The sequence below is a fragment of the Myotis yumanensis genome, unplaced genomic scaffold (genome assembly GCF_028538775.1).
Source record: "Myotis yumanensis isolate MYYU_CA2020_CCGP unplaced genomic scaffold, mMyoYum1.0.hap1 SCAF_9, whole genome shotgun sequence".
NCBI classification, from domain to species: Eukaryota; Metazoa; Chordata; class Mammalia; order Chiroptera; family Vespertilionidae; genus Myotis; species Myotis yumanensis.
In genome coordinates, this window is record NW_027223760.1 from 7280236 (window position 1) to 7307489 (window position 27254).

General features: G+C 41.4%; 1 protein-coding gene and 3 pseudogenes across 1 annotated transcript in view; 1 reads left to right on the forward strand and 3 right to left on the reverse strand.

Moving 5' to 3' along the window:
- The window catches only part of SAMTOR (S-adenosylmethionine sensor upstream of mTORC1), a 137459-nt gene that overhangs the window by 103322 nt on the left and 6883 nt on the right, over positions 1-27254 (reverse strand). The window contains exon 2 of the mRNA XM_070423749.1: positions 211-352. Within this exon, the coding sequence (XP_070279850.1) occupies positions 211-352 (142 nt within the window). The remainder of the gene's footprint in view (positions 1-210; positions 353-27254) is intronic.
- On the reverse strand, positions 7015-7361 carry LOC139016717 (cyclin-dependent kinase 2-associated protein 1 pseudogene; annotated as a pseudogene).
- Positions 7468-7805, reverse strand: LOC139016624 (ATPase inhibitor, mitochondrial pseudogene; annotated as a pseudogene).
- LOC139016718 (peptidyl-prolyl cis-trans isomerase FKBP1A pseudogene) lies at positions 17425-17816 on the forward strand (annotated as a pseudogene).

Genomic DNA, 27254 nt, shown 5'->3' on the forward strand with positions numbered 1-27254 from the left:
AGTTATGTCAAAGAAAAATATTTTGATTTAAAAAGATGAATGAAATAAATTTAGAGGAAGTAAAACAAAGGGCAAGAAGTTGTTTAAAAGACATCAACTGTTTTCAAACACTTCTTTTTTGGTATAATAAATTATGCATAGCATTATTTAAATTGGAGCATGTCAACAATACAATAGAAACCAAACATGTTAGTTCATAAAAACACTCACCTACAACACCATTCAATACGTCCTTCACCTTCACAACTTTTTGCCCAATGATTATCTGCCAAATTTTTCATTGCAACAGCATATTCACAAAGTGTTTCCTCATCCTCGCAATGTTCTCGCCAGATCTTATCAAAATCTCCCACTAAAAACAAGGAAAAAAATAAATTAAGTTAACTATACTTTTGGGTGTCTACATATTTATCAGGTCCCTGTATTGAAAAGGGTTTGACGGATGAGAGGGCCATATAAGTTAGCAAGCAAGTTAAATAATTTTATTTATACATTTGGACTTGCTTTAGGTATACTGTACGTTTGTGTCCTAGGGCAAAAATGTTACTAAAGAAACTACCTTGAAAGCCTCTCCAAAGTTTGGAGTCTTTATGAAATGTTCTGAATAAAAATTATAAACTGAGTACATTATCTGGGCACTGTATTATTTCCAGCAACTATCTTTTTAAAAAAATTAAATCAGTCATCACACTTAATATGAAATCTGAAATATCAATGTGAATTCTTATAAAGAGAGGTATGAGAATGCTATGGCTAAATAAATGACCTTAACGTAATTTTCTAAATATGACTTTTCTAAGAATATACATTTTCTTCCTCAAGCAAAAGAGTAAATAAAAATTATCAAGGTGGCTTCATTCAATGTCCTTAGACATAAAGATTTAAGTTCTCTTGCCTCACGTTCAAATGTAGGCAATTGTTTGGTGACAGAATAAACTTAAATTGTATAGTTCAACTATAACAACACTTATCTATTCAAAATTTGAAAAATGATTGGTTATTTTAAGTGTAGAGTTCAAAAAGTACTGAGCTCAAAACCAAACTAATAGCCTTCTAATTCGAACAAATCAAGAAAAATAATAGGCGTACAAACATACTCTCATATACACAGTCAGGTATACATCAGTCTCAGTCTTGGCCTGAACACTGATTTTAAACACAAAAGTTTTCCCTTTCGGGGGATATTGTTCTTACACAACAAAATTTTCATTAATCACTAATCTAATATCTGTGTAGTGACAGGGCTCTCAATGTGTTAAGTAGCAGACTGGTAATAATTGCCCACTAAAAACAAGTAGGCAACGAAATTTTTTAAAATACTCAAAGTCCTCCTCAGTTTTGCAACATCTTTCAGATGTAGTTATATACCAGTGTCAGTATAAAACTATAGGAAGTAAAGTTTTTGAAACAAATATTTTGATTAATGATATTTTAATAAACCTATCTATGGTGGTTTATAACACTATTCTGGTTTTAATAATTTAGATTCTATAGAAAGTACAACTTAAGACAAACACCTAAGTACAAGTAGTTTATATGGAGAATTCTAGGAAACAGGAGCGAGGGAGTGGAAGAACAAGACAAGAAAGGAAAAAATGCTAATACCAGACTGCATTACTGAGGTTGCTGCTGTGGGCAACAGAGAAGCATCTAGAAGGCCTCTGGAATTTTTCACCTACCGGATTCGAGGCTGGAACATTTATCTATCAGTCACCATCCTCCATTAATTAAGTGTTAACAACCGGTTAACAACTGGTACTTCTAGTCCAGTGGTTCTCAACCTTCCTAATGCTGCGACCCTTTAATACAGTTCCTCATGTTGTAGTGACCCCCAACCATAAAATTATTTTTGTTGCTACTTCCTAACTGTAATTTTGCTACTGTTATGAATCGTAATGTAAATATCTGATATGCAGGATGTATTTTCATTGTTCAAATTGAACATAATTAAAGCATAGCGATTAATCACAAAAACAATATGTAATTATATATGTGTTTTCCGATGGTCTTAGGAGACCCCTGTGAAAGGGTCGTTCAAGCCCCAAAGGGGTCACGACCCACAGGTTGAGAACCGCTGTTCTAGTCTATACTTAGGCCTTGAATAAGGGGACATCCACAGTGGACTCCAGCAGTGTTGCAGAAAGTAGAAAAGAAAGCAACACACATTTAAAGTGAAACTCTGTCAGGGCTGGGGCCTCTGAGCTCACAGTGTCTGTCCACCACAACTGACGACTATGGATATATTATGTGAGTCACCAAAGGCATCTACTACTATGTAATTGTATAATGTGAAACTCAATTTACTTTAGAATTATTCTACTAGCTATGAGATGCAAAGACAACTGTAAATATACAGCAACCTGTTACCCTTCAGCTGTTTAGAAGATCTCTAGTTTTTCACACTTAACAAAATTCTCTTTAAATATTGTCAATTTCTTATAGTGTTTTAAGGCTTGCTATCTGCTCCTATAAAGTTTTGAGGAAGGATTCAAATTTTGTCTGTAAGCCTATTCAACTGATGACAGACAACTTCAACTTAATGATTTCACTAAGGAGTCTCCAGACTCTCCCAATATACTGATACTGAAATTAACATGTGATTAGTAAAGTGCATTATACTTAAATAATAGAGACTAAACAATGCAACTGTATATACTTTTTACTCTTACAACAAATTTGCTGAAAAAATACTTTATTTCAAACACTATAATAATAAAAGTGTAATATGCTAATTAGACTGGACGTCCTTCTGGACGACCTTCCGGATGAAGCCACTGCAGGCAGGAGCTGAGGCAGAGGTAGCAGCTGCCGGGGGCCAAGCCCCTTGTACGAATTTCATGCATCGGGCCTCTAGTGAAGAATAATAAAGATAATGAGCAAGCACCAACATCACAGGAAGGGGAGAAGACGTAATAAAATGTGGTAAGTGCTATAGTAGTGACAGGAACCTGGTAAGTTCACTATGTTCCATGCGAGGCGCTACCCTGGTACCAGAACTTTTAAATCATATATTTATTAAACAAAAATGTATCAAACTAGACTACCAGGTATACACTATGTTAAATGTATGGTCGTTTCAAAGTTGAACCAAAAACATACTTAGCATTCGGTTATGAGAAAATTTCACTTTCCAGAATATCCTTAGAAGCTTATTAAAGTATTTTAAAATAAAGTTGCTAAACAAAAATAGAATGAAAAATTCAGTTTATTTTTCATAACAGCCTGTTATGTTTTTACAGTATTCAAAATAAATGGTATTTACCTTTTAAACAAAGTATTTTTGAAATAATTTATAATTTGAGCTCTAAAAAGTCAAGAAATATTAAGGTCAACCTGTACGCAATATACATATTCAAACTGCATACACACACAAAAAATGTTAAAACTAGATTCTAAGGATTTTATTATCATTTAGTTATTAAGTCAATCAGGATTTAAAACACTGTCCTATTTGAAAGGGTAATAGTTTTTCATTATCAAAAAGAACTAAGAACTTCCTGAGATCTACATCAAACATGTAGTCAAAAGAATAAGAAATGTATTCAAGTTCTATCCATCAGAACACTAATAATTAATAATTAGCCTTACAATGATTTTAATATATTGCATTTGTAATGGCTAAATCACTGTGATTAATAAGCTATTTTCTTACCCATTTCTTATAGACTTCCTATAAAAATATGAATGTATTTTTTAAATATATTTTATTGGTTTCAGAGAGGAAGAGAGAGATAGAAACATCAATGATGAGAGGGAATCATTGATTGGCTGCCTCCTGCACATCGGACCGGGCCCGCAACCCAGGCATGTGCCCTGGACCGGAATAAAACCTGGAACCCTTGGGTCCGCAGGCTGTAGCTCTATCCACCGAACCAAACCGGTTAAGGCAATATGAATGTATCTTAAACAAAGACAGTGAGAAAGAGAAAGAGGGAAGAGAGGGAAATTTCCAATGAATTCTTACATTTTGCTTTGCCCAACCAGGGAATTCCAAAATTATTTTTAGAAAGCAAATTTAAAGATATATGTGTCCTGCAGCCTAGTTTGAAATTAATGGTAATAAACATTTTATGGTCAAACTAAAATAATACACTTAGAGAAGAAATTGATAATCATTTGTTCGATATATAGTTTCAAGATCAGCTCAAAGCTCTACCTTTAGCCAGACTCATCAAGAAACAAAGAGATAGGAATGAAATAAATAAAATCAGAAACCAAAGTAGTGAAGTAACCACTGACACCACAGAAATACAAAGGATTGTAAAAAAACTACTATGAACAAGTATATGCCAACAAGCTAGACAATGTGTATGAAATGGACAAATTCCTAGAAATGTACAATCTTCCAAAACTGAATCAGAAAGAATCAGAAAACCTGAATAGCCCAATAACAACTGAAGAAATTGAAGCAGCAATAAAAAAAACAACTCCCAGCCAACAAAAGCCCTCATCCGGATGGCTTCACAGGGGAATTTTACTGAACATTCAAAAAAGAACTAACACCTTTCCTATTCCAAAAAATCCAAGAGGAAGGAACACTTCCAAGCTCTTTTTATGAGGCCAGTATTATTCTAATTCCAAAAATTAAGACATTACAAAGAAAGAGAATTACAGGCCAGTATGCCTGATGAACATAGATGCTAAAATCCTCAACAAAATATTAGCAAATTGCATTCAGCAATATATTAAAAAGATTATACACCATGACCAGGTGGGATTTATTCCAGGGATGCAAGGCTGGTACAATATTTGCAAATCAATAAACATGATATATCACATAAACAAATTCAAAGACAAAAAGCACATGATTATATAGAAAAAGCGTTTGACAAAATCCAACACCCATTTTTGACAAAAAACAAAAACTCTCAGCAAAGTTGTAATAGATTGATCATACCTCAACATAATAAAGGCCATATGTGACAAACCAACAGTGAACATCATACTCAATGGGCAAAAACCAAAACCATTTCCCCTAAGAACCTGAACAAGACAGTGATGTCCACTTTCACCACTCTTATTTAACAATAGTGGCCCGGTGCATGAAATCTGTGCGGGGGTAGGGGGGTGGGTGGGGAAGGTTCCCCTCAGCCCAGCCTGCACCCTCTCCAATCAGACATCCCCCTTGCAATCTGGAACCGCTGGCTCCTAACTGCTCACCTGCCTGCCAGCCTGATCTCCCTAACTGCTCTCCCCTGCTGGCCTGATCACCCCTAACTGCCTCTGCCTTGGCCCCGCCACCATGGCTTTGTCCGAAAGGACGTCTGGAAAGTTGCTAGGAAGTTGTTCAGTCGAATTAGCATACTACCCTTTTATTAGTATAGATTGATTTCAGAGAGGGAGGGAGATAGAAACATCAATGAGAGAGAAACACTGATCGGCTGCCTCCTGCATGCCCCACACTGGGGATCAAGCCCACAACCCAGGTATGTGCCCTGACCAGGAATTGAACTCTGGGCCCTTCAGTCCTCAGGCTCTATCCACTGAGCAACACCGGCCAGGGCTATACTTTCCCTTTCCTCTGGGACGTGTTCTGTCTGCTGGAGCTGAGACACTGAAGCTGTCTCACTGGGGCAGAGTGGGGTGCACTGGGCAGCTAAGGGCAGAATGGGGTGCACTGGGTTGGAGCAGGTGGATCCCCCTGAAAGCTGGAGAGGGGCCTCGTTTAACAGCTGCACTGTTTCATGACTGTGCTGCCTCCCAGTTGAGCGGCCACACTGTTGGGTTGTGTCACAGTCAGCGGGAGTTTACATAACTGAACTGTCTGCACGGATAGCTTCCTCCTCACCACACCCCCAAGCTGGGGGTTCCTCTTGGGGTTGAAGTGACACCGACCACCCTTAGTTGGGAGCCCAATCGGCCACCTTGGAAAGAGAAGTGGGGAATCCTGACCTTACGTGAATGCTCTAATTTCTTAAGTTGGCAACTAATCGAACTTCAGATGTTTGGGCCAAACCAGAGAGGCGGTCAGGCTTGGTGTCCAGGCCACTGGGCAGCACTGGGATCAGCCCAGCTGTAAAGGGACCCTAGGTGTCTGGGCTGGTAAAGGGGTTGAGGGCACGCTTGGGTAATTCCGACATCACCCCACTTGTTTTTTTTTCCCCCACTGATCACAATTTATTATAATCTGTTGGCAGCATAGATAGATATTAGATACCAGAACTATGTCTTCATAGAAATGGACAGTATGTAGCCATTCTATGGGGAACTGTGTGCCCTTAATCATTAGCATCATCTTTCAGTTTCTTGTTGTTGTTTTTTTTGTTAATGAAAATAAGCTTTATTACATCAAGTAATAAATACATACAAAGATGCAAACACTATTAGTCACTTTCTTCCAGATGTTTGGATCCACTGATGGGAAAGGTGGAACTGAAATCTACATACATCCTTAGGGGAAATTTCAGGGGTCCCGATAAGTTGCACTTTCTCTGTATTTATAACTTGTGCATTTTAAAGATTGACTTCAAAGTACTAATAGTCATGCAAATGCTTAAGCAAAAAAAAGCACACACACAAAAAAACGTTCATTGAGCAGAATTTATACTGTGTGGCGAACGAGAACTGGCTACTAAAGCGCTGCCTCAGGACTTGCTGAAACAAAACCCTCAGAGTTGGATCAGCTCAGAAGAGAAACAATAAAGAACCATGTGAGTAATAGAAATGTATCCAGAAGAGAAACACCGGTATCTGGGAGGCCAACTGAGGTTTTCTGTGATAGGTAACTGACGTGCATCATGTAAATCAATGCTTTAAAAAAAAACAAAAAAACACAAAACGCCCTGGGTAGTTCCTCACTAATATGGAAACCTAATAACTGCAAAAATCTTTTCTCCATCTCAGCGATGGGAGTTTCAGGGCCTGATGAACCACGGGAGGGGCACGGGGAGGAGAAACCAAGCTGTTACCATTCTGAAACCAAGTTTCATCTGAAGGAGGTGGCCGTGGGGTGGGGGGTGGGTGCATGAGCTGTCGCTTCTTGGAAGACGGAAAGCCTTTCGTGCTCACTCCAGGTTAGGACCTGGCGTTCCGCTCCATCTCAGCCAAGCACTCCCGAACCAGCCCTCTCCTGGGATGATGCCGCGTTTCAGTCTCTCAATCGTGCTCCTGCTGCCCGCTTAAGTGGGTTGGATCTCCTTTCCCAGCTCTTTGATGATGGCCAGCAGCTCAGCATATTTGCTCTGGGGCACCTGGCTGTTCCCTGTACCCTGTGTGTAGCCTAGAGATGGTGGTCCGTACTCACTCAGCAGCTGGCGGTACTGGGAGGACGTTGTCATGCTGGTGGAAGGCGGGCGGACGCTCCCAGCCGCGTTGAGGGAGGCGGCGGGCATGTACGCAGTCAAGTTCGGTTTGTAAGGCATCCCCCCCCCCCCCCCCCGCCCCCACACCAGCATACGCCCGCTGAGCTCCCGCGCACTTTTTGTTGTTGACAGCTCAGGCCTCAGCACCAGCAAATATGGCTGTCCCTCACCCTGACACCGCCACAGTATCATGATCTTTCAGTTTCTTGACGTTCTGCTTGTGCCACTCAATTTCTTTCTGCAGATGCTCAATCTCCTTTTTATGATGAATGATCTCTTCTTCATGTTGTTTCGTCAAGGTTGCCAGCTGTTCTTTAGTCTGCTCTCGTAAATATCGTTCCTATTCAGCCTTCTCTTTTTTTGCAAAGGTCCCACCAGCTTCCCTGATCCAGCCGCTTCGGAGCAGAAATTAGCTGACCATTCACAGCCAAAGCCTCCGGCTTGCATGGCCCTCACTCCCCACACTCCGAGCTGCAGCCGAGCCACCGACTCAGAGACTGCCATGGTTGTCAGTGCCGCACAGCTCTAAGTCATCCCACTTGGTTTTAAAGGCAAACCCGCCTTGGACAGGCCTTGAAGGTCTTTTTTCCTTCTGTCTGCTCACATTCATTCAAGTGCCGACAACGCTGGTCCGTTGGTGCCTGGCCTGTCCTCTTCAGATTCAACCTGCAGGACTGCTAAGGAAGCCAGTCCCCAGCTCCACCCCCCTCCTCATGCTGCTGGGCAATCTCCTCCTGTTAGGTGGTGACCCATTACAGCGCCCCAGCCTAGTTAGCATATTTCTCTACTTTTTATATATAGATAGCACTGGAAGTCCTAGTCACAATGATTAGACAAGAAGAAAACATAAAAGGCTTCCAATTTGGAAAGGATAAAGTAAAACTCTCATTATTCGCAGATGACATGATATTGTACATAGAAAATATAAAGACTCCATCAAAAAACTACTAGATTTAATAAATGAATTTGGCAATGTAGCAGGGTACAAAATCAACACCCAGAAATCAATGGCATTTTTATACACTAATAACAAACTCTCAGAAAGAGAAACTAAACAAACAATCCCATTTACCATTGCAACAACAACAAAATAAGATACTTAAGAATAAACTTAACCAAGGGTGTAAAAGACTTGTACATGAAAAACTACAGGATGTTGAAAAAAGAGACAGAGGAAGATATCAACAAGTGGAAGAATAAACCACGTTCATAGATGGACAGAATTAACATCATTAAAATGTCCATACTACACAAGGCAATCTACAGATTCAATGCAATCCATATCGAAATACCAACGGCATATTTCAGAGATCGAGAACAAATACTTCACAATTTAAAAAATATTTTTATTGATTTCTGAGAGGCGGAGAGAGAGATAAAGATATCAATGATGAGAGAGAATCATTGATTAGCTGCCTCCTGCATGCCACACTGGGGATGGAGCCCACAACCCAGTCATGTGCCCTGACCGGGAATTGAACAGTGATCTCCTGGTTCATAGATTGATGTTCAACAACTGAGCCACGAGGGTTGGGCACTCCAAAATTTTATATGGAACCCAAAAAAACTCCAAATAGCTACAGCAATCTTGAGAAAGAAGAATAAAGTTGGAGGGATCACAATACCAGATTTCAAGTTGTACTACAAATCTATTGTAATCAAAACAGCCTGGTACTGGCACAAGAACAGAAATATATATCAATGGAATAAAATAGACCCAAGTCATTAGGCTCTATTAGTATCTGACAAAGGAGGCAAGAGGATACAATGGAGTAAAGCAGTCTAGTGTTGGGGCCCTTGTGGGTTTGCCTCAGTGGATAGAGCAGCGGCCCATGGACTGAAGGGTCCCACGTTCGATTCTGTCCAAGGGCATGTACCTCGGTTACAGGCTACATACCAAGCCACAGGTCAAGGTGCACATGGGAAGCAACCAATTGATGTGTCTCTCTCACATTAATGTTTCTCTTTCTCAGTCTCTCTCCCTTCCACTCTCTATAAAAATCAATGGAAAAACAACCTTGGATGAGGATTAACCAAATAAATAAATAAATAAATAAATAAATAAATAAATAAATAGTGTAGGGAAAATTGGACACACACATACAAATAAATGAAACGAGACAACCAACTTACACAATACATAAAATAAACTCAAATAGATAAAAAATTAAATGTAAGACATGAAACCATAAAAATACCAGAAGAAACCATAGCCAGGCAGCAAAACCTCAGATATCTGTAGCATTTGTTTGCAGATACATCTCCGAGGCAAATGAAACTAAGGAAAAAATAAACAAATGGAACTACATCAAAATAAAAAGCTTCTGCACAGCAAAAGAAACCATCAACAAAATGAAAAAGGAACCCACCGCATAGAAGAACATATTTGGTAATGATATATCTGATAAAGGGTTAATATCCAAAATATATAAGGAATTCATAAAACTTAACAAAAGGAAGACAAACAACCCAATTAGAAAATGGACAAAGGACCTAAATAGACACCTAACCAAAGTGGACATACTTATGGCCAGGAGACACATGAAAACATGCTCAAAGTCACTGATCACCAGAGAGATGAAAATTAAAATGATAATGATGTATCACCTCAGGCCTGTCAAAATGGCCACCATGAACAAGTCATCAAATGCCAAGCGCTGGCAAGGATGTGGAGAAAAGGGTAGCCTAGTACTCTGCTTGTGGAAATGCAGACTGGTGCAGCCATTATGGAAAAATAGTATAGACTTGCCTCAAAAAATTAAATATGGAACTACATTTTGACCCAGTGATTTCACTTCTAAGAATATACCCTAAGAAACTCAAAACATCAATCAGAAAGAAAGTATGCACCACTATGTTCATAGCAGCACAATTTACAACAGCTAAGATCTTGAAACAGCCCAAGTGCCCATCAGTAGACGAGTGGATAAAAAAATCTGTAGTACATTTATACCATGGAATACTATGCAGCAGTAAAAAAGAAGGATCTCTCACTCTTTGAGACAACATGAAGGAACCTGGAGAGTATTATGCTAAGTGAAATAAACCAGTTAGAGAAAGATAGGTATCACCCATGTGTAATCTAATGAACAAAATAAACTGATAAACAAATAGATCTAGAGACATAGAAACATGGACTGACTTGAATCTCAGAGGGAAGGTGTGGTTAGGTGTGTGTGTGGGTGGGAAGAGAACAAAAACTTGTATGAATATATGCATAAGCCCTGGACACAGACAATGGGATGGTGAAGGTCTGGGTTAGGGGGGCAAAGGCAGGCTAGAAGGGGTAAATGGGGGGGGGAAGAATACATTGGTAACACTTTCAGCAATAAAGATTTTTTAAAAATTAATTAGAAAACAGGAAAGAAGGATTTTTAAAAATGAGGCATGTCTAAGGGACCTCTGGGACACCATCATACATAAAAACATCTGCATCATAGGGGTATGAGAATGAGAAGAAATGAGCAAGGGGAAGAGAAATTGTTTGAAGAAATAATGGCTGAAAACTTCCCTAACCTGGTGATGAGGAAAAAAAAAAAAATCAAATTACACCAGTTCAGGAAGCATACTGAATCTCAACAAAGATGAACTCAAAGAGCCCCAACCAGGACACATCATAATTAAAATACCAAATGTTAAAGACAAAAAGTGAATCTTAAAAGCTGTAAGAGAATGGTAGGTAGTTTCCTACAAGAGAGCTCCCAAAAATCTGTCAACTTATTTCTTAACAAAAACACTTCAGGCCAGAAGTTATTGGCATGAACTATTCAAAGTGATGAAAAGCAAAGCCCTACACCCCAAACTACCCTATCCAGTAAGGCTATTATTTAAAACTAGAGGCCCAGTGCACAAAAATTTGTGCACTGGCAGGGGAGGGGGGGAAGTCCCTCAGCCCAGCCTGTGCCCTCTCGCAGTCTGGGACCCCTCGGGGTTGACCACCTGCTAGCTTACGCCTGCTCCCGGGGGATTGGGCCTAAGCTGGCAATCAGACATCCCTCTGGCAGCCCGGCTGCCCTTGGGGGATGTCCACTTGCCAGTGGGGAGCAGACCTAAGCTGCAGTCAGACATCCTTAGCGCTGCTGAGGCGGGAGAGGCTCCCACCACCACCACCACTGTACTGGCAGCCATCAGCCTGGCTTGTGGCTGGGCAGAGCTCCCCATGTGGGAGTGCACTGACCACCAGAGGGCAGCTCCTGCATTGAGCGTCTGCCCCCTGGTGGTCAGTGTGTGTCATAGTGACCAGTCATCCCCAGTCATTCTGCTCTTAGGGTCAGTTTGCATATTACCCTTTTACTATATAGGATACAGGCTTGGTGCACGGGTGGGGGCGGACTGGTTTCCCGGTGTCCCGGATCAGGATGGGGGTCCCGCTTGGGTGCCTGGCCAGCCTGGGTGAGGGGCTGATGGCTGTTTTCAGGCTGCCTGCACCCCCTTTAGGGTGGGAGTCCCCAATGGGGTGCCTGGCCAGCCTGGATGAGGGACTGATGGCTGTTTTCAGGCTGCCTGCATCCCCTTCAGGGTGAGGGTCCCCACTGGGGTGCCTGGCCAGCCTGGATGAGGCACTGATGGCTGTTTTCAGGTGGGCCACGCCTGCAACTGAAGCTCCCAGTCTCTCCTTTTTTGTTTTTCTTTTTTTATTCTGGGATTTATTTACCTTCTGTAATTGAAACTTTGTTGCAGCTCCAGCTCTGAGGCCGGCTGGCTGAGAGCAAGTATCTGGGGTTTGTTTAGCTTCTATAATTGCAACATTGTTGCTTAGACTGGAGCTCAGAGCCCAGCCACCGCAGGCGGGGAACCTTGGCTTCCTCCATCACTGGAGCAAGCAAGCCTCATGTTCGCTTCAGCTGCCTGACTGCCGGCCCCCATCTTTGTTGGCAGTTAATTTGCATATCACCCTGATTAGCCAATGGGAAGCATAGCGGAGGTATGGTTAATTACCATGTTTGTCTATTATTAGATAGGACATATGGTCTACAAGAGACTCCTTTCAGAACAAAAGATACACACAGGCTGAAAGTGAAAGGATGAGAAAAAAATATTCCATGCAAATGGAAATGACACAAAAACTGGGATAGCTATACTTAGATCTGACATAATAGATTTTTTAAAAAATGCCATAGCAAGAGATAAAGATCACTACATAATTCTAAAGGGATCAATCCAACATGAGGATTTATCCCTTGTGAACATATAATACAGCCAACATTGTACCACCTAATATATAAAGAAAACTGTGGTAGACATTAAGGAAGAGACTGACAGCAATACAATCTAGTAGTGGACTTTAACACTCCACTGACATTGATGGATAGCTCTTCCAGACAAAAATACCAACGAGGCAACAGTGACCTTAAACAAGACACTGGACAAGATGGATTTAACTAATGTTTACAGAACACTTCATCCCAAAGCAGAATATACATTCCTCTCAAGTGCATACTGAACATTCTCAAAGATACACCACACGTTAAACACAAATTCAGTCTTAATATATCAAAGAAGATTAAAATAAGATCAAGCATCTTCTCTGACCACAATGGTATAAAACAAGAAATCAACTGCTAGAAAACAACTGAAAAACACATGAAGGCTAAATAACATATTAAACAATGAATGGATTAACAATGAAATCAAGAAAGCAATAAAAAGTTACCTGGAGACAAATAAAAATGAACACACAACAACCCAAAACCTATGAGACATAGCAAAAGCAGTTCTGAGAAGGAAGTTCATAGCATTACAAGCCTACCTCAAGAAGCAAGAAAAGTCTCCAGTAAAAAGTCTAACCCAACATGTAAAAGAACTAGAAAAAGAACAATAAGCCCAGAGTAAGTAGAAGGAAGGAAACAATCAAGATTATAGCAGAGGCTGCTACCATCCTTGGCTTCAGGCAGCTGTCCCCAAGCAGTGCAAAAACACTTTTATTTGTGTCTAGAGAAATGCCATTTCCCCTCCAAACGAAATTTATCTCAAGACCCGCGATGTGTTTTGCAGAATCTCCACATCCACTTTGGTGCTGCAAAGTTTCAGAGGGTCCAAGGCAGTCCGCAAGTATCTCATTTGACCCATAGCAGTCAGATGGAACTAGAAAAGCAGTGAAAGCTGCTTAACTGAATGCGTGTCAAGGACCATTTTAGTGGGCAGTTCCAGCAAAGACGCCGCAGAGGAGCAGTTCAGTTTGTATTCAAGCATTTAAGGATGGGCAATGGAAGATCCAGTACCTGCCCTGTCACACAGTAACCTTCCAATCTCTCATTTTACCTGGGAAGCTGAATTTTAAAAGCCACAAAAAAGAGAACCAAGATGGCAGCATAGGTAAATGCCTGTATTTGCTGCCTTCCACAACCACATCAAAAGTACAACTAAAATACAGAACAACTATCATCCAGAACCGCCGGAAAGCTGGCTGAATGGAAGTACTACAACTAGAGAAGAAAGCACACTGACACTGGTAGGAGGTGCGGAGTGTGGAACGGGCTGGTCCGGCACCGAGTGTGCCGCTTTTTTAATCGGGTAGGAGATCGCCTCTGCAGAGGCTGCCTCGAGGAGCGAGGGATCTTAGCCCTACACCAGACCCCCAGCCCAGGGTTCCAGAGCTGGGGAAAGAAGTCCCTATGGGCAGTAAGAACTGAGGACTATAAAAACAAGGGTGGATTGGGGCTGAGTGGCACACAGGCTGCTGGAGACCCAGCTGTTCCACTTAAAAGGCCAGCACCATGAACTGAATTTACAAGCTCACACTTCCTCTGAGCTCCAGTGCTGCGCGCCCTACACACATACCCGGAGAAACTGTCTGGCACTGGGACAGGAGCAGGAACTTGGGGCGGCTTTCTTCCAGACAGAGGTGCTTGCAGCAGCCATTGTTCCTATGCTGGGACCTCCCTGGAGCAAAACTGACTGGCAGCCATTTCTGTTTGCTCCACCCTGGTGATTCCCTGAGATCCTGGCCCCACCCAATTTATAACCCCATATGAATGGTCTTTCCTTTCTCAGGAAAGATTTGTTTTACAAATCTGTCAAACAAGCTGCAGCTTGATCAGGGAACCCCAAACCAATCAATAAAAGGCCCAAGACCTGGCACCAGCACCAGCCTGCCTTGCTTCAGAACTAGGACTCGTCTGGGCACTTCCAAATCCTATACAAAGAGGAGGAATCTGCAGATCCCTCTGTAGCTCCTGCTGGGTGGCCCAGGCAGTGGCTGACTTTGCACCTCCCTGGAGACCCAAGAGCCAGTGTACCCAATGGTCAGTGTGAGACCATACCAGATTACAACTCTTCACATCCATAAATGACACACTCAAGGGGAAGACTCTAGGAGCACCAAAGCCCCACTGAAGAAAGTCCTGCTCCATAAAGGTGTCCCCTGCACAGCAGCTCTCCCACTGTAGTTGAAGCTGGTCCCCACAGCCAATTGACCTGAAGGTCAATTCCTCCCAGTGACACCAACAGCAATCAAGGCTCAACTACAACAAAACTGTGCACACAGCCCACAAAGGTGTGCACCAAGAGTACCCACCTCAGGTGACTGAGGAGGCAGAGCCATTAGGCCCTATAGGACACCTACTACACAAGGCCACTCTACCAACTCAAAGAGACTTAGCGGCTACCCAATACATAGAAACAAACACAGGGAGGCAGCCAAAATGTGGAGACAAAGAAATATGTCACAAATGAAAGAAATGGAAGAAAGCAAACTACTGGACATAGAGTTCAAAAACACAGTTATAAGGTTACTCAAGAATCTTTTGGAAACCTCCGAGGAACTTAGTGAGACGTTCAAGGATCTTAGTGAGAATGCCAAAAAAACGGAAAAGGACCAGTGAGAAATTAAGCATACACTGACTGAAATAAAGAAAAATATACAGGATTCAACAGTAGACTAGAGGATCCCAAGAATCGAGTCAAAGATTTGAAATATGAAGAAGCAAAAAACACCCAACTGGAAGAGCAAAAAGAAAAAAGGATCCAAAAATATGAAGATAGTCTAAGGAGCCTCTGGGATAACTTCAAGTGTACCAACATTGAATTATGGAGGTGCCAGAAGAAGAGAGCAAGATATTGAAAACTTATTTGAAGAAATAATGACAAAAAACTTCCCCTACCTGGTGAAAGAAATAGACTTACAAGTCCAGGAAGCGCAGAGAACCCCAAATAAGAGGAATCCAAAGAGGACCACACCAAGACACATCATAATTAAATGCCAAGGGCAGCCCTGACCAGTTTGGTTCAGTGGATAGAGCGTCGGCCTGCAGACTGAAGGGTCCCAGGTTCAATTACAGTCAAGGGCATGTACCTTGGTTTTGGGCACATCCCCAGTAAGGGGTGTGCTGGAGGCAGCTGATTGATGTTCCTCTCTCATCGATGTTTCTAACTCTCTATCCCTCTCCCTTCCTCTGTAAAAATCAATAAAATATATTTTTTTAAAAATGCGAAGGGCAAAAGACAAAGAAAGAATCTTAAAAGCAGCAAGAGCAAAACAGTTAGTTACCTACAAGGGAGTATCCATATGACTGTCAGCTGATTTCTCAACAGAAACTATGCAGGCCAGAAGGTAGTGGCAAGAAATATTCAAAGTGATGAATAGCAAGAACCTACAACCAAGATTACTTTATCCAGCAAAGCTATCATTTAGAATTGAAGGTCAGATAGAGAGCTTCACAGACAAGAAAAAGCTAAAGGAGTTCATCACCGCCAAACCAGTATTATATTAAATGCTGAACGGTATTCTTTAAGAGAAAGAAGAAAAAGGTAAAGATAAAAATTATGAACAACAAAGTGACAACAAACACATATCTATCAACAAGTGAATCTAAAAATCAAATAAATAAAAAATGTGATGAACAGAATAAACCGGTGAATGGAATAGAATCAGGGGCATGGAAATGGGGCGGACTGACAATTGTCGAGGGGAAGGGGTTTGGGGGGTGCGGGAAGAGATTGGACAAAGATCTTATATGCATGTACGCAGTATCTATGGATGGGGACATTGGGGTGGCGATGGCCTGGGGTGGGGTGGGGACCGGGTGGAAGGGAGCTATGGGGGTAAAAAAGAGGGACATCTGTAATAATCTCAACAATAAAGATTAAAAATATAATAATAAAAAAATAAAAAGATCACATACTATGATCAAGTGAGATTTATTCAGGAGATACAAGGTTGGTACGATATTCACGGATCAGTAAACATGATATAACACATAAACAAATTGAAGGATAAAAATCAGAAGATTGTATCTAGGTACAGAAAAATCATTTGATAAAATATAGCATTCATCTATATATACAAAGAGGTAATATGCTAATTGGTCCTAACAGTGTCACAGGAATGACCGCTAAGGAGGAGACTGCCTGCATGTGCACGGCGGGGTGTTGCTCTCGGAGACGAGACGGGGTGGAAGCAGGGAGGCGCCCAGAGTAGGCGGAACCAGCCTGAGGCGACGCAAGGGACCAAGGGCGGGGCTTGAAGCAACCAGAGAAGGCCAGAGTCGTCAGGGGGCTGGGCCAGGCACGCTGGAGCTCTGGGTGGAGAGGTCCAGGTGTCAAGGCAAGGCAGCAGGTGGGTGGGCAGGCCGTGCGATTTCATGCGCTGGACTCCTAGTTTATGATAAAAACTCACAGCGAAGTGGGAATAGAGGGCTCATACCTCAACATAATAAAGGTGATGTATGCCAAACCACAGACAGCATCATACTCAATGGGCAAAAACTTAAAATCAGATACAAGACAGGGATGTCCACTTTTCACCACTCTCATTCAATATACAACTGGAAGTCCTAGCCACAGCAATCAGACAAGAAGAAATTAAATTGGAAAGGAGTAAGTAAAACTGTCTCTCTTTACAGATAATATGATATTGAACATAAAAGACCCTAAAGACTCCCCCCCAAAATTATCAGATCTAATAAGTGAATTTGGAAAAATACCATGATACAAAATTAATATTCAGAAATTGGTGGCATTTTTATACACCCACAATGAACTCTGAGAAAGAGAAATTAAGAAAATAATCCAATATTGCAACAACAGGAGACAAGGCAAAGCCAAGCAATCACCAGGTCCGCTCTCAGTCCACACAGTCCATTGCGCTGCCCACCCACCCCAGACCCTGCCCACTGCTGCCACCATGGGAGTGCAGGTGGAAACCATCTCCCCTGGAGACAGAGACGGGCGCACCTTCCCCAAGTGTGGCCAGACCTGCATGGTGCACTACACGGGGATGCTTGAAGATGGAAAGAAATTGATTCCTTCCAGGACAGAAATAAGCCCTTTAAGTTTATGCGAGGCAATCAGGAGGTGAGCCTAGGCTGGGAGGAAGAGGTTTCCCAGATAAGTGTGGGTCAGAGAGCCAAACTGACTATCTCCCCAAACTATGCCTATGGTGCCCCTGGGCACCAGGCATCATCCCACCAAATGCCACTCTCGTCTTTGATGTGGACCTTCTAAAACTGGAATGACAGGAATGGCTTACTCCCGGAGCTTCCTGTGCTTGGATGTGCCATGGAGGGATCTGGCGCCCCCGAGGTGCACACACGAATCTGTACGTAGCTTTTCCTGATGTTCTACTACATTTTGTATAAACATCTGCACCGACTGAATGTGTTCTGTTACCCAACTTTGCTCTTCCCCTTTCTCTTCCTATGTGTGTTGACCTCTTTTTATTTTGTTTTTGTTTTGGGGTTGAGATTCCGTTTCAGTCTTTTGGATCTAGGTTTCCAATTACATATTAGTCAAGTATTATTAACAGCACAAGTAATGGGTTAACTTTAGACTAGGAATTGGTTTGTGGGGGATGCAAGAATCTTTTATTTATTTTTTTGGGGGGGAGGGTGAAATTTTTATTCTATATTAAACATTCTTGCTGTTGTGCTGCAAAGCCATAGCAGACTTAAGGCTTAAGGTGCTGTTGAGGGCCCAACTATCCAAGTTGAAAGATGTCTTTCGGTTGAATTAAGAGCCCTACCCAAAACTGAAGCGGGGAGGGGAGAGCCCTGGCCTCCACTGCCCCATCCCACTCTCCCCTTAAAGCCGCTGCCTTTTAAGAGCAAATTGTTTTTACTGCGATGTTGGACACTTCAGGTATCTGTCCCGGGGCCAGCAGGGACCTCTGAAGCCTTCTTCATGGCTTAATTCCCCCCCAACCCCCCCAACACCCTGCCCCATTTTTTTTTCTAATAGATATTCAGGACTTTTATAATGTCATAGCTACCCAGGCTCCACTCCCTAAATTTAAGAACTTTCATAGAAGGTTTAAATTGAAGGTGCCGTTTGTAGACACTTAAAACCCAATGAAAGCCCAGCCATCATGACAAATCCTTGAGTGTTGTCTTAAGAAAATGATGCTGGTCATCACAGCTACAGCATCCTCCGTTTTTTGATGCTCACCTCCCCCGGCTAAGCTCAAAGTTTCCTGGCTTTTTATTCCCTCCTCTCACTCCTTTGCTGTCCTCGTGCTTTGGTGAGAGAAATTATTGCTGCCTATCCCCCACCCACCTCCCCTGCACTACATATAAATGAGTTTCAAGTTTTAATATTGTAATACAGTGCTTTACACTGGCTTTTCTCAAAAAAAAAAAAAAAAATGCAACAACAAAAAATAAGATTCCTAGGAATAAATTTAACCAAGGAGGTAAATGACCTTTACTTGGAAAATTATAGGGCCTGGAAAAAAGAAACTGAGGAAGCATATATCATGTACATGTATTAGAAGAATTAACATCATTAAAATGTCTATACTACCCAAAGCAATCTATAGATTACTATTAAAAAGCAATGAAATATTTCACAGGTCTAGAACAAACATGCCAAAAGTCTATATGCAACCACAAAAGACAAGAGCCTTAGCAATCTTGAGAAAAAAGTTGGAGGTATTAAACTACCTGATATTAAACTATACTACAAGGCCACATAATCAAAACAGCATGGTATTAGCACAAGAACAGGTATATTGATCAATGGATCAGAATAGAGAACACAGAAATAAACCAATGCCTCTATGGTCAATTACTATTTGACAAAGGAGGCAAGAATATACAATGAGATAAATGATGTTGGGAAAATTGGACAGATAGAGCAAAGTAATGAAACTAGACCACAACTTGTACCATACCCAAGAATAAACTCAAAATGGATTAGACTTAAATGTTATTTGCAAAACCATAAATACCCTAGGGCGGCACTAAATTTCAGACATTTATTTTTTTCTTTTAAATATATATTTTATTGATTTCAGAGAGGGATGGAGAGGGAGAGAGAGAAGTATCAGTGATGAGAGGGCATCATTGATGGCTGCATCCTGCACTGGGGATCAGGCCTGAAACCCAAGCATGTTCCCCCCCCCTGACCTGGAATTCAACCCTGACCTCCTGGTTCATAGGTCAATACTCAACCATTGAGTCACGCCACCAGGGCCAGACATTTCTTCTAGCAATATTTTTTGCCCATATGTCTCCTAAGGCAAGAAAAACAAAGGAAAAAATAAACAAATGGGACTTAATCAAACTAAAAAGCTTTTGCACAGCAAAAGAAACCATCAATAAAATGATAAAAGAATCCACTGAATAGGAGAACATATTTGCCAATAAAAAACTTATACAACTCAACACCAAGACAAACAACTAAATTTTAAAAAGGCAAAGGACCTGAACAGTCATGTCTCCAAAGAGGACACAAAGATAGACATAAGAAAAAAAATGCTCAATGTCACTAATCATCGAAGATGTGAATGAAAACCACAATGAGGTATCACCTCTCATCTGTCATAATGCCTATCATCACTATATCAACAAACAGGTGCTGGTGAGGATGTGGAGAAAAGGAAACCCTATTGCACTGTTGGTGGGAATTCAGACTGGTATAGCCACTGTGGAAAACAGTTTTCTCAAAAAATTAAAAATGTAACTGCCTTTTGATACAGTGATCCCACTTCTGAAAATATATCTGAAGAAACTGAAACATTAATTAGAAAAACTATATGCATCCCCATATTCATTACAGCATTATTTATAACTAGAGGCCCGATGCAAGAAATTTGTGTAAGAGTAGGCCTTCGCAGCCCCAGCTTCATCTGGAAGGTCATCTAGACAGTCGTTCCACTGTTCAGCAGTTTGGTCGATTTGCATATTATTTTATTATTATAGATGCCTGTGGATCGGCCGAAACCGGCTCTCCGACATCCCCCAAGGGGTCCTGGTTTGCGAGAGGGCGCAGGCCAAGCTGAGGGACCCCACCAGTGCATGATCGGGGTCAGGGAGAGATGCAGGAGGTTGGCCAGTTGGGGAGAGACCGCGGGAGGGCTCCAGGGCATGTCTGGCCGGTCTCGCTCAGTCCCGATCAGCCGGACCCCAGCAGCAAGCTAACCTATGGGTCGGAGTGTCTGTCCCCTAATGGTCAGTGCATGTCATAGCAAACGGTTAAGCGGCCTTAGCATATCATTAGCATATTACACTTTGATCAGTTGAACAGTTGACCAGTCACTGAACACTTAGCATATTAGGTTTTTATTATACAGGCAGTCCTCAAGTTACATCGGACTCGATATACGTCATTTCCTGGTTACGTCACCATCTCCCATTTATTTATTTAAAAAAAAGTTCCATCATTTCAACGTATGTACATATGTGCTTTATGTTTTTTATTATTTATTTACCACAAGTAAAGGTCAGGAATTGTTATCTTTCTTTCAAATTTTTTTTACTGTTTCACTTCATGACTGCTGTGTATGTGCTCTATGTGAGTGACAAAGGTGCTTATGTAGGTGATTTCCAACTTACGGCGAAAATCACATTACGTTGCACCGTAGGAACGGATCTCCAACATAACCCGAGGACCTACTGAATAGGATAGCCAAGATCTGGAAACAGCCCAAGTGCCCACCAGTACATGAGTGGGTAAAAGAGCTGTTGTATATTTACACAATGGAATACTACTGGGCTGTAAAAAAGAAGGAAATCTTACCTTTTCCAACAGCATGGATGAATCTGGAGATTATTATGCTAAGTGAAATAAGCCAGTCAGAGAAAGACAAATACCATATGATCTTACTTATACGTGGAACCTAATGAACAAAATAAACTGACAAACAAAATAAAAACAGAGGCATAGACAGGGAACAAATTGACAGCTGTCAGAGGAGTGTAGGGGCTTTGGTGGGGCTGGATGAGAGAAGGTGAAAGAATTAAGAAAAAATATACATATATAGGTATATAAAACACATAGACACTTACACCAATGTGGTCATAGCCAGATGGAAAGGGGGATGGGAGTAGGTGGAAGAGAGCAAAGGGCAGATACATGGGGATGGAAAGAGACTTTGCTTTGGGTAATGGTTACCTGAGGTAGTATACTGATGATGTTTTATTGCAGAGGTTCTCAACCTGTGGGTCGTGACCCCTTTGGGGGTCGAACGACCCTTTCACAGGGGTCGCCTAAATACATCCTGCATATCAGATATTTACATTACGATTCGTAACAGTAACAAAATTACAGTTATGAAGTAGCAACGAAAATAATTTTATGGTTGGGGGTCACCACCACATGAGGAACTGTATTCAAGGGTCGCGGTATTAGGAAGATTGAGAACCACTGTTTTATTGTGTCGTGCACTTGAAACATGTTATGATTTTGTGAACCAATGTCACCTCAATAATTCAATTAAAAAACAAAACAAAACTGAACTCACGTATTAATCAAGAGAGTTTATCTGCTTCCCCCTTGATCATCTTACAATTCACCCATATATGCAACTGCCATAGTTATAGTACTCTGTCATTTATATATACTGTGTTAAAACCAGGCATGATTCTCCCATAAGAAAGGCAAAGACTACTTTTGGCTTATAACGTGTATAAACTATAGAAGTTAATCATAGTGCCCCATTAATGGGGAAAAAGTATTTATATTTTCACCATGCTCAAATAATATAGGAAACACCAAAATTACAAACAAATCCAGTAAGTTGCTAGAGTTAAATTCAAACTACAGTTGGTAACAGATAATAGTAATGAAAATGCAGTAAAATTTGAATACTTCAAAATAAATGTTCTCAAAAAAAGAGTTACAAGGTTTAAAAAAAGCAATAGGTTCAGAGTCAATATTCTGGAGACTTTATTCACTGCTTTAAGATGATTTAGAATTTTTTTCTTTTCACATTACTATCAAAGAAAAACTTGCAGTGCAAGTGCAGTCATCTCCACTAAATTCTTTGATAACAGTACATAGATCTTTTTGGAAAATCTAAATGCTTAAGGAAAAATTATTGGTAACAACACTAAATAAATAAGGAGGTACTTATATGTGAAAAAAATAGGCTGTTCTAAGATTAATGTTTTTACCAAAAACTCTATTCTAATTCTCATTTTAAAAAGATGTGAAGCCCTGACCGGTTTGGCTCAGTGGATAGAGCGTCGGCCTGCGGACTGAAGGGTCCCGGGTTTGATTCCAGTCAAGGGCATGTACCTTGGTTGCGGGCACATCCCCAGTAAGAGGGTGTGCAGGAGGCAGCTGATCGATGCTTCTCTCTCATCAATGTTTCTAACTCTCTATCCCTCTCCCTTGCTCTCTGTAAAAAATCAATAAAAAATACATTAAAATAAATAAAATAAAATAAAATAAAAATAAATAAATAAAAAAATGTGAAGCACAGAAGGTAAGAATAAATGTGAGGCCAATTTAAGATAATAGCATGTTATTATTCTTGGTGATTTAAAACTTTGTGAATCATGATATAAAGATCAACATTGTACTATTTTAGTTCTTAAATGGTATACAATGCTATATAATAGATACCATGTAATTCCATGCAATAGAATTCTAAAAAAAAAAACCTATCTAATAAAGCGGTAATATGCAAATTGACCATCACTCCAACACACAATATGGCTGCCACAAGATGGCCGGCAGGGGAGGGCAGTTGTGGGTGATCAGGCCAGCAGGGGAGGGCAGTTGGGAGGGACCAGGCCTTAAAGGGAGGGCAGTTGGGGATGATCAGGCCTGCAGGGAAGGGCAGTTGGGGGGGACCAGCCCTGCAGGGGAGGGGAGTTGGGGGCAACCAGGCCTGCAGGGGAGGGCAGTTGGGGGCAACCAGGCTTGCAGAGGAGGGCAGTTGGGGGCAACGTGGCCTGCAAGGGAAGGCAATTAGGGGCGACCAGGCTGGCAAGGGAGGGAAGTTTGGGATGACCGGGCCAGTAGGGGGCAACCAGGCCAACAGGGGAGGGCAGTTAGGGGCAATTCAACCAGCAGGGGAGCAGTTAGGCATCGATCAGGCTGGCAGGGGAGTGGTTAGGGGGTGATCAGGCTAGCAGGCAGAAGCAGTTAGGGGCAATCAGGCAGGCAGGCAGGCTAGCGGTTGGGTGCCAGCAGTCCTGGATTGTGAGAGGGATATCCCAGATTTGAGAGGGTGCAGGCTGGGCTGAGGGACACACTCCCTGTGCACAAATTTGGTGCACTGGGCCTCTAGTTTATAATAACAAGAGAGTGGTAAAACAGGAGTAGAGAGAAAGACTGACTGCATTGGTGTATGAGGAAATGTTCTGTACCTTTTTAAAAAATATATTTTTATAGATTTCAGAGAGGAAGGGAGAGGGAGAGGGAGATAGAAACATCAATGATGAGAATCACTGATCTGCTGCCTCCTGCATGCCCCCCACTGGAGGACTGAGTCTGCAATCCGAACATGTGCCCTTGTTTGGAATCGAACCTGGAACCCTTCAGTCCACAGGCCGATGCTCTATCTGAACTAAACCGGCTAGGGCAATGTTCTGTATCTTGATTTTGGTAATGGTTTTATAGGAATATACATCTGGCAAAACCCACTGATTTATACACTGTAAAGGGATGCAGCCTATTGTACATAAAATTATACCTCAATAAATTTTTTAAAATGATGCATCATGAAAGTTACAAACTAAAAACTGTATGTCATCAAATTTGAGGGTCATCAAATTCTCTTTAAAAAAATAAAAAAAGATTTACTTGAGTATCACAAACAAGTGAACTTTTATAAATTCATAACTAACAATTTATATGATTTTTATTTAGGCACATTACCAAATACAGGCTGCAAGCAAGATACATTATCTGTAGATGACCAGATTACCAAGTTCAAGTTCAAAGAACCTTTAAAGTCGTTTCCTCTAACATGAGGTAAACAGAGAAACTCATGGCCAAGAAGAAACACGTTCAGCAGCTATCCCAAATCATTAACAAGTGTTCAGGGCCAGATTGTCTCAGAGCATAGTTACATCACACACAGACCAGCCTTCTCAGCATTCTTGAACACCTGATACAGTGACACATCTCAAGGTGGGACAAAATATCCAATGTGCGTGGTGTTGAAGCAGCTCTTGAGAATCAAATGAAGAAACCACCTGCACATCTACCTGCTTCTTATACCAGTCATTTCTCTTATGGGTAGGGAATGGGGGGTGGGGGATAACCAATATTCAAATGTATTAAGAAGGTCAGACCTTTCACATAAAAACTTATAAATGTAGGAAGCAAATGGGAGCAAAAAAATGTTACAGTCATTCTAAAACTGGAGAACAGACTATAGAACAGTCTAGGTAGAAATTACAGGGACCACTCAGTCTTCAATGTTATAGTCCTTAAATGCATCCAGGCTACCAATACACCTGTTTTTCGTGGGTTTTTAATCGTCATCTGAGGATATGTTTACTGATTTGAAAGAGAGAAAAAGAAACACTGATGTGAGAGAGAAACATCAATAGGTTGCCTCCCATATGTGCCCCGAATGGGATCAAACCTGCAAACTACTAGGTATGTGCCCTGATCGGGAATCAAACCTGAAACCTTTTGATATAAAGGATGACACTCCAACCAGCTAAGCCATTCGGCGAGGGCACCTCTGTTGCTTTTTAAATTGTATGTTTAACAAACTTAAGGCTTCCTATATGCCAGATGCTGCTTTAAGTATGTGAACCCTGAAAAAGAAGCTGCCTACTACGAAGGGCTCCTGGTGGTTTAACTGACCTTAAATTAAAAACAAAACAAAACCAGAGGCTAGCAGCTCTAAAAAGGATCTCTCACCCAAACCACACTTCAGGGAAAAGGTTGCACTAAGCTGCCTTCCTTCTGCACTGAACTGCCTTCCTACACTGTTTCTGCCATCTGAGCCTGCCCTTGAGTTCCTGGAATCCTATTTCAACCAACAGGACTGAGACATTCCTTGTCTAACTGGAGCTGTGCAACTATATCCCCATCAGCATCTTCACTGACCAATCGTAGCAGCTCCATTCAGACCAATCAAGACATCAACGCTTTTGGACCAAACTGGGAAGATCTCAAGTTCTCATTGGCATGAGGATGGACCAATCAGGGACCAGGGATAGGGACTTCTTTATAAACCAGCTTCCCTCTGGTTCAGAGAGCACACTTTCCCTTTGGCTGACACTGGTATGTAGAAACCAATGGGTAGGAAAGGGGGAATAGCAGATAAAAGAAGAAATAAAATTCACAGCATACAGTAAAGTAAGGCAACAAACATTTATCCAATATTTATTAAGAAAAAAGTACTTTATTATATCTATAGTCTCAAAATTTTAGTGTTATATACAGAAAATTGAATATTATTCGTAATGATAATTTGGGTCATTTCAAAAAGGGTAACATTAATCTAATATGCTCAATTTAAGAAGATATAATTGTAAATTCATTACAAAAAATGATATCCAAAAGTTAAAACTTAAAAGTTATGAATATAAAAAGTTTAAACTATAGGAAATATCTATATTAGCCTCTTTGTTTTTGTGTATGTATGCCTTAAATCTATAAGGCATGGTTCTAGGTACTAGGAATCCTATATAATAAAAGCCTAATATGCTAAGTGTCCAGTCGGCCATTCAACCAATCAAAGCATAATATGCTAATGCTATACTAAGGCCGCTCAACCGCTTGCTATGACGTGCACTGACCACAGGGGGCAGACAGTCAACCCGCCAACCAGTTGCTATGACATGCACTGACCACCAGGGAGCAGATGCTCAAACTGGTAGGTTATATTGCTGCTGGGGTCCGGCTGATTGGGACTGATCTGGACATGCCCTGAAGCCCTCCTGCAGCCCCCCCTGGCTGACCAACTTCCCACGTCCCTCCCGGCCCTGATTGTGCATCGGTGGAGTCCCTCAGCCTGGCCTGCACCCTCTCACAATCCGGGATCCCTCGGGGGATGTTGGAGAGCCAGTTTCAGCCTGATCTCGCAGGGCAGGCTGAGGTACCCCATTGGTGCACGAATTCGTGCACTGGGCCTCTAGTACAAAGATAAAAGGCAGCATCCTACTCAAGGAACTAAGTTTGGTGGGAAAGACAGACAAATGAACTGGTAAGTGATAAAAACAATAAGAGCAACTGTGCTATGAGAGCACAAGGTAGAAAGAGAGCACTTATTTATGTAAAATTGGACACTGGTGTCTTCCAACGATCTGTCCTTAGCTATATGTTATCATCACTCCATTGGTCAGTTCATCTGTCTTCATCAATGCTTCAACTTCCAAAGAAAGGGCTTCCAATACATTTCCAAGGGACACATTCCATACTAAATCATTACCACATTCCTTAGGACAGGCCAATCTGCTTTCTACTCTGTTCTCCTTGCTCCCATCCCAACACACATTTTCAAATTGGATGGTGATGGCTACTTATATTTTCCCAGGCAAGAAATCTTGGCATCATCTTTGACTCTTCCTCTTTACTTTAACTAAAACACCGCATTCTGAACTTCGGAAAGTCTTTTTGTCTATTTTCATGATCACTACTGTTATTTATGCTATTAACTCTAAATCATATTCCTGTCTCTTCCCTGATCTCCTTTCTTCTAGATTCCTTCTCCAATATACAGTACTTTATTAGCTCAGTGTTCTTCAACACCTGTCCACTGTATAATCCACAAAACTTTTAAAATAATAGAGATACCTGTTACACAAAGTTCTATAGTTGATACTA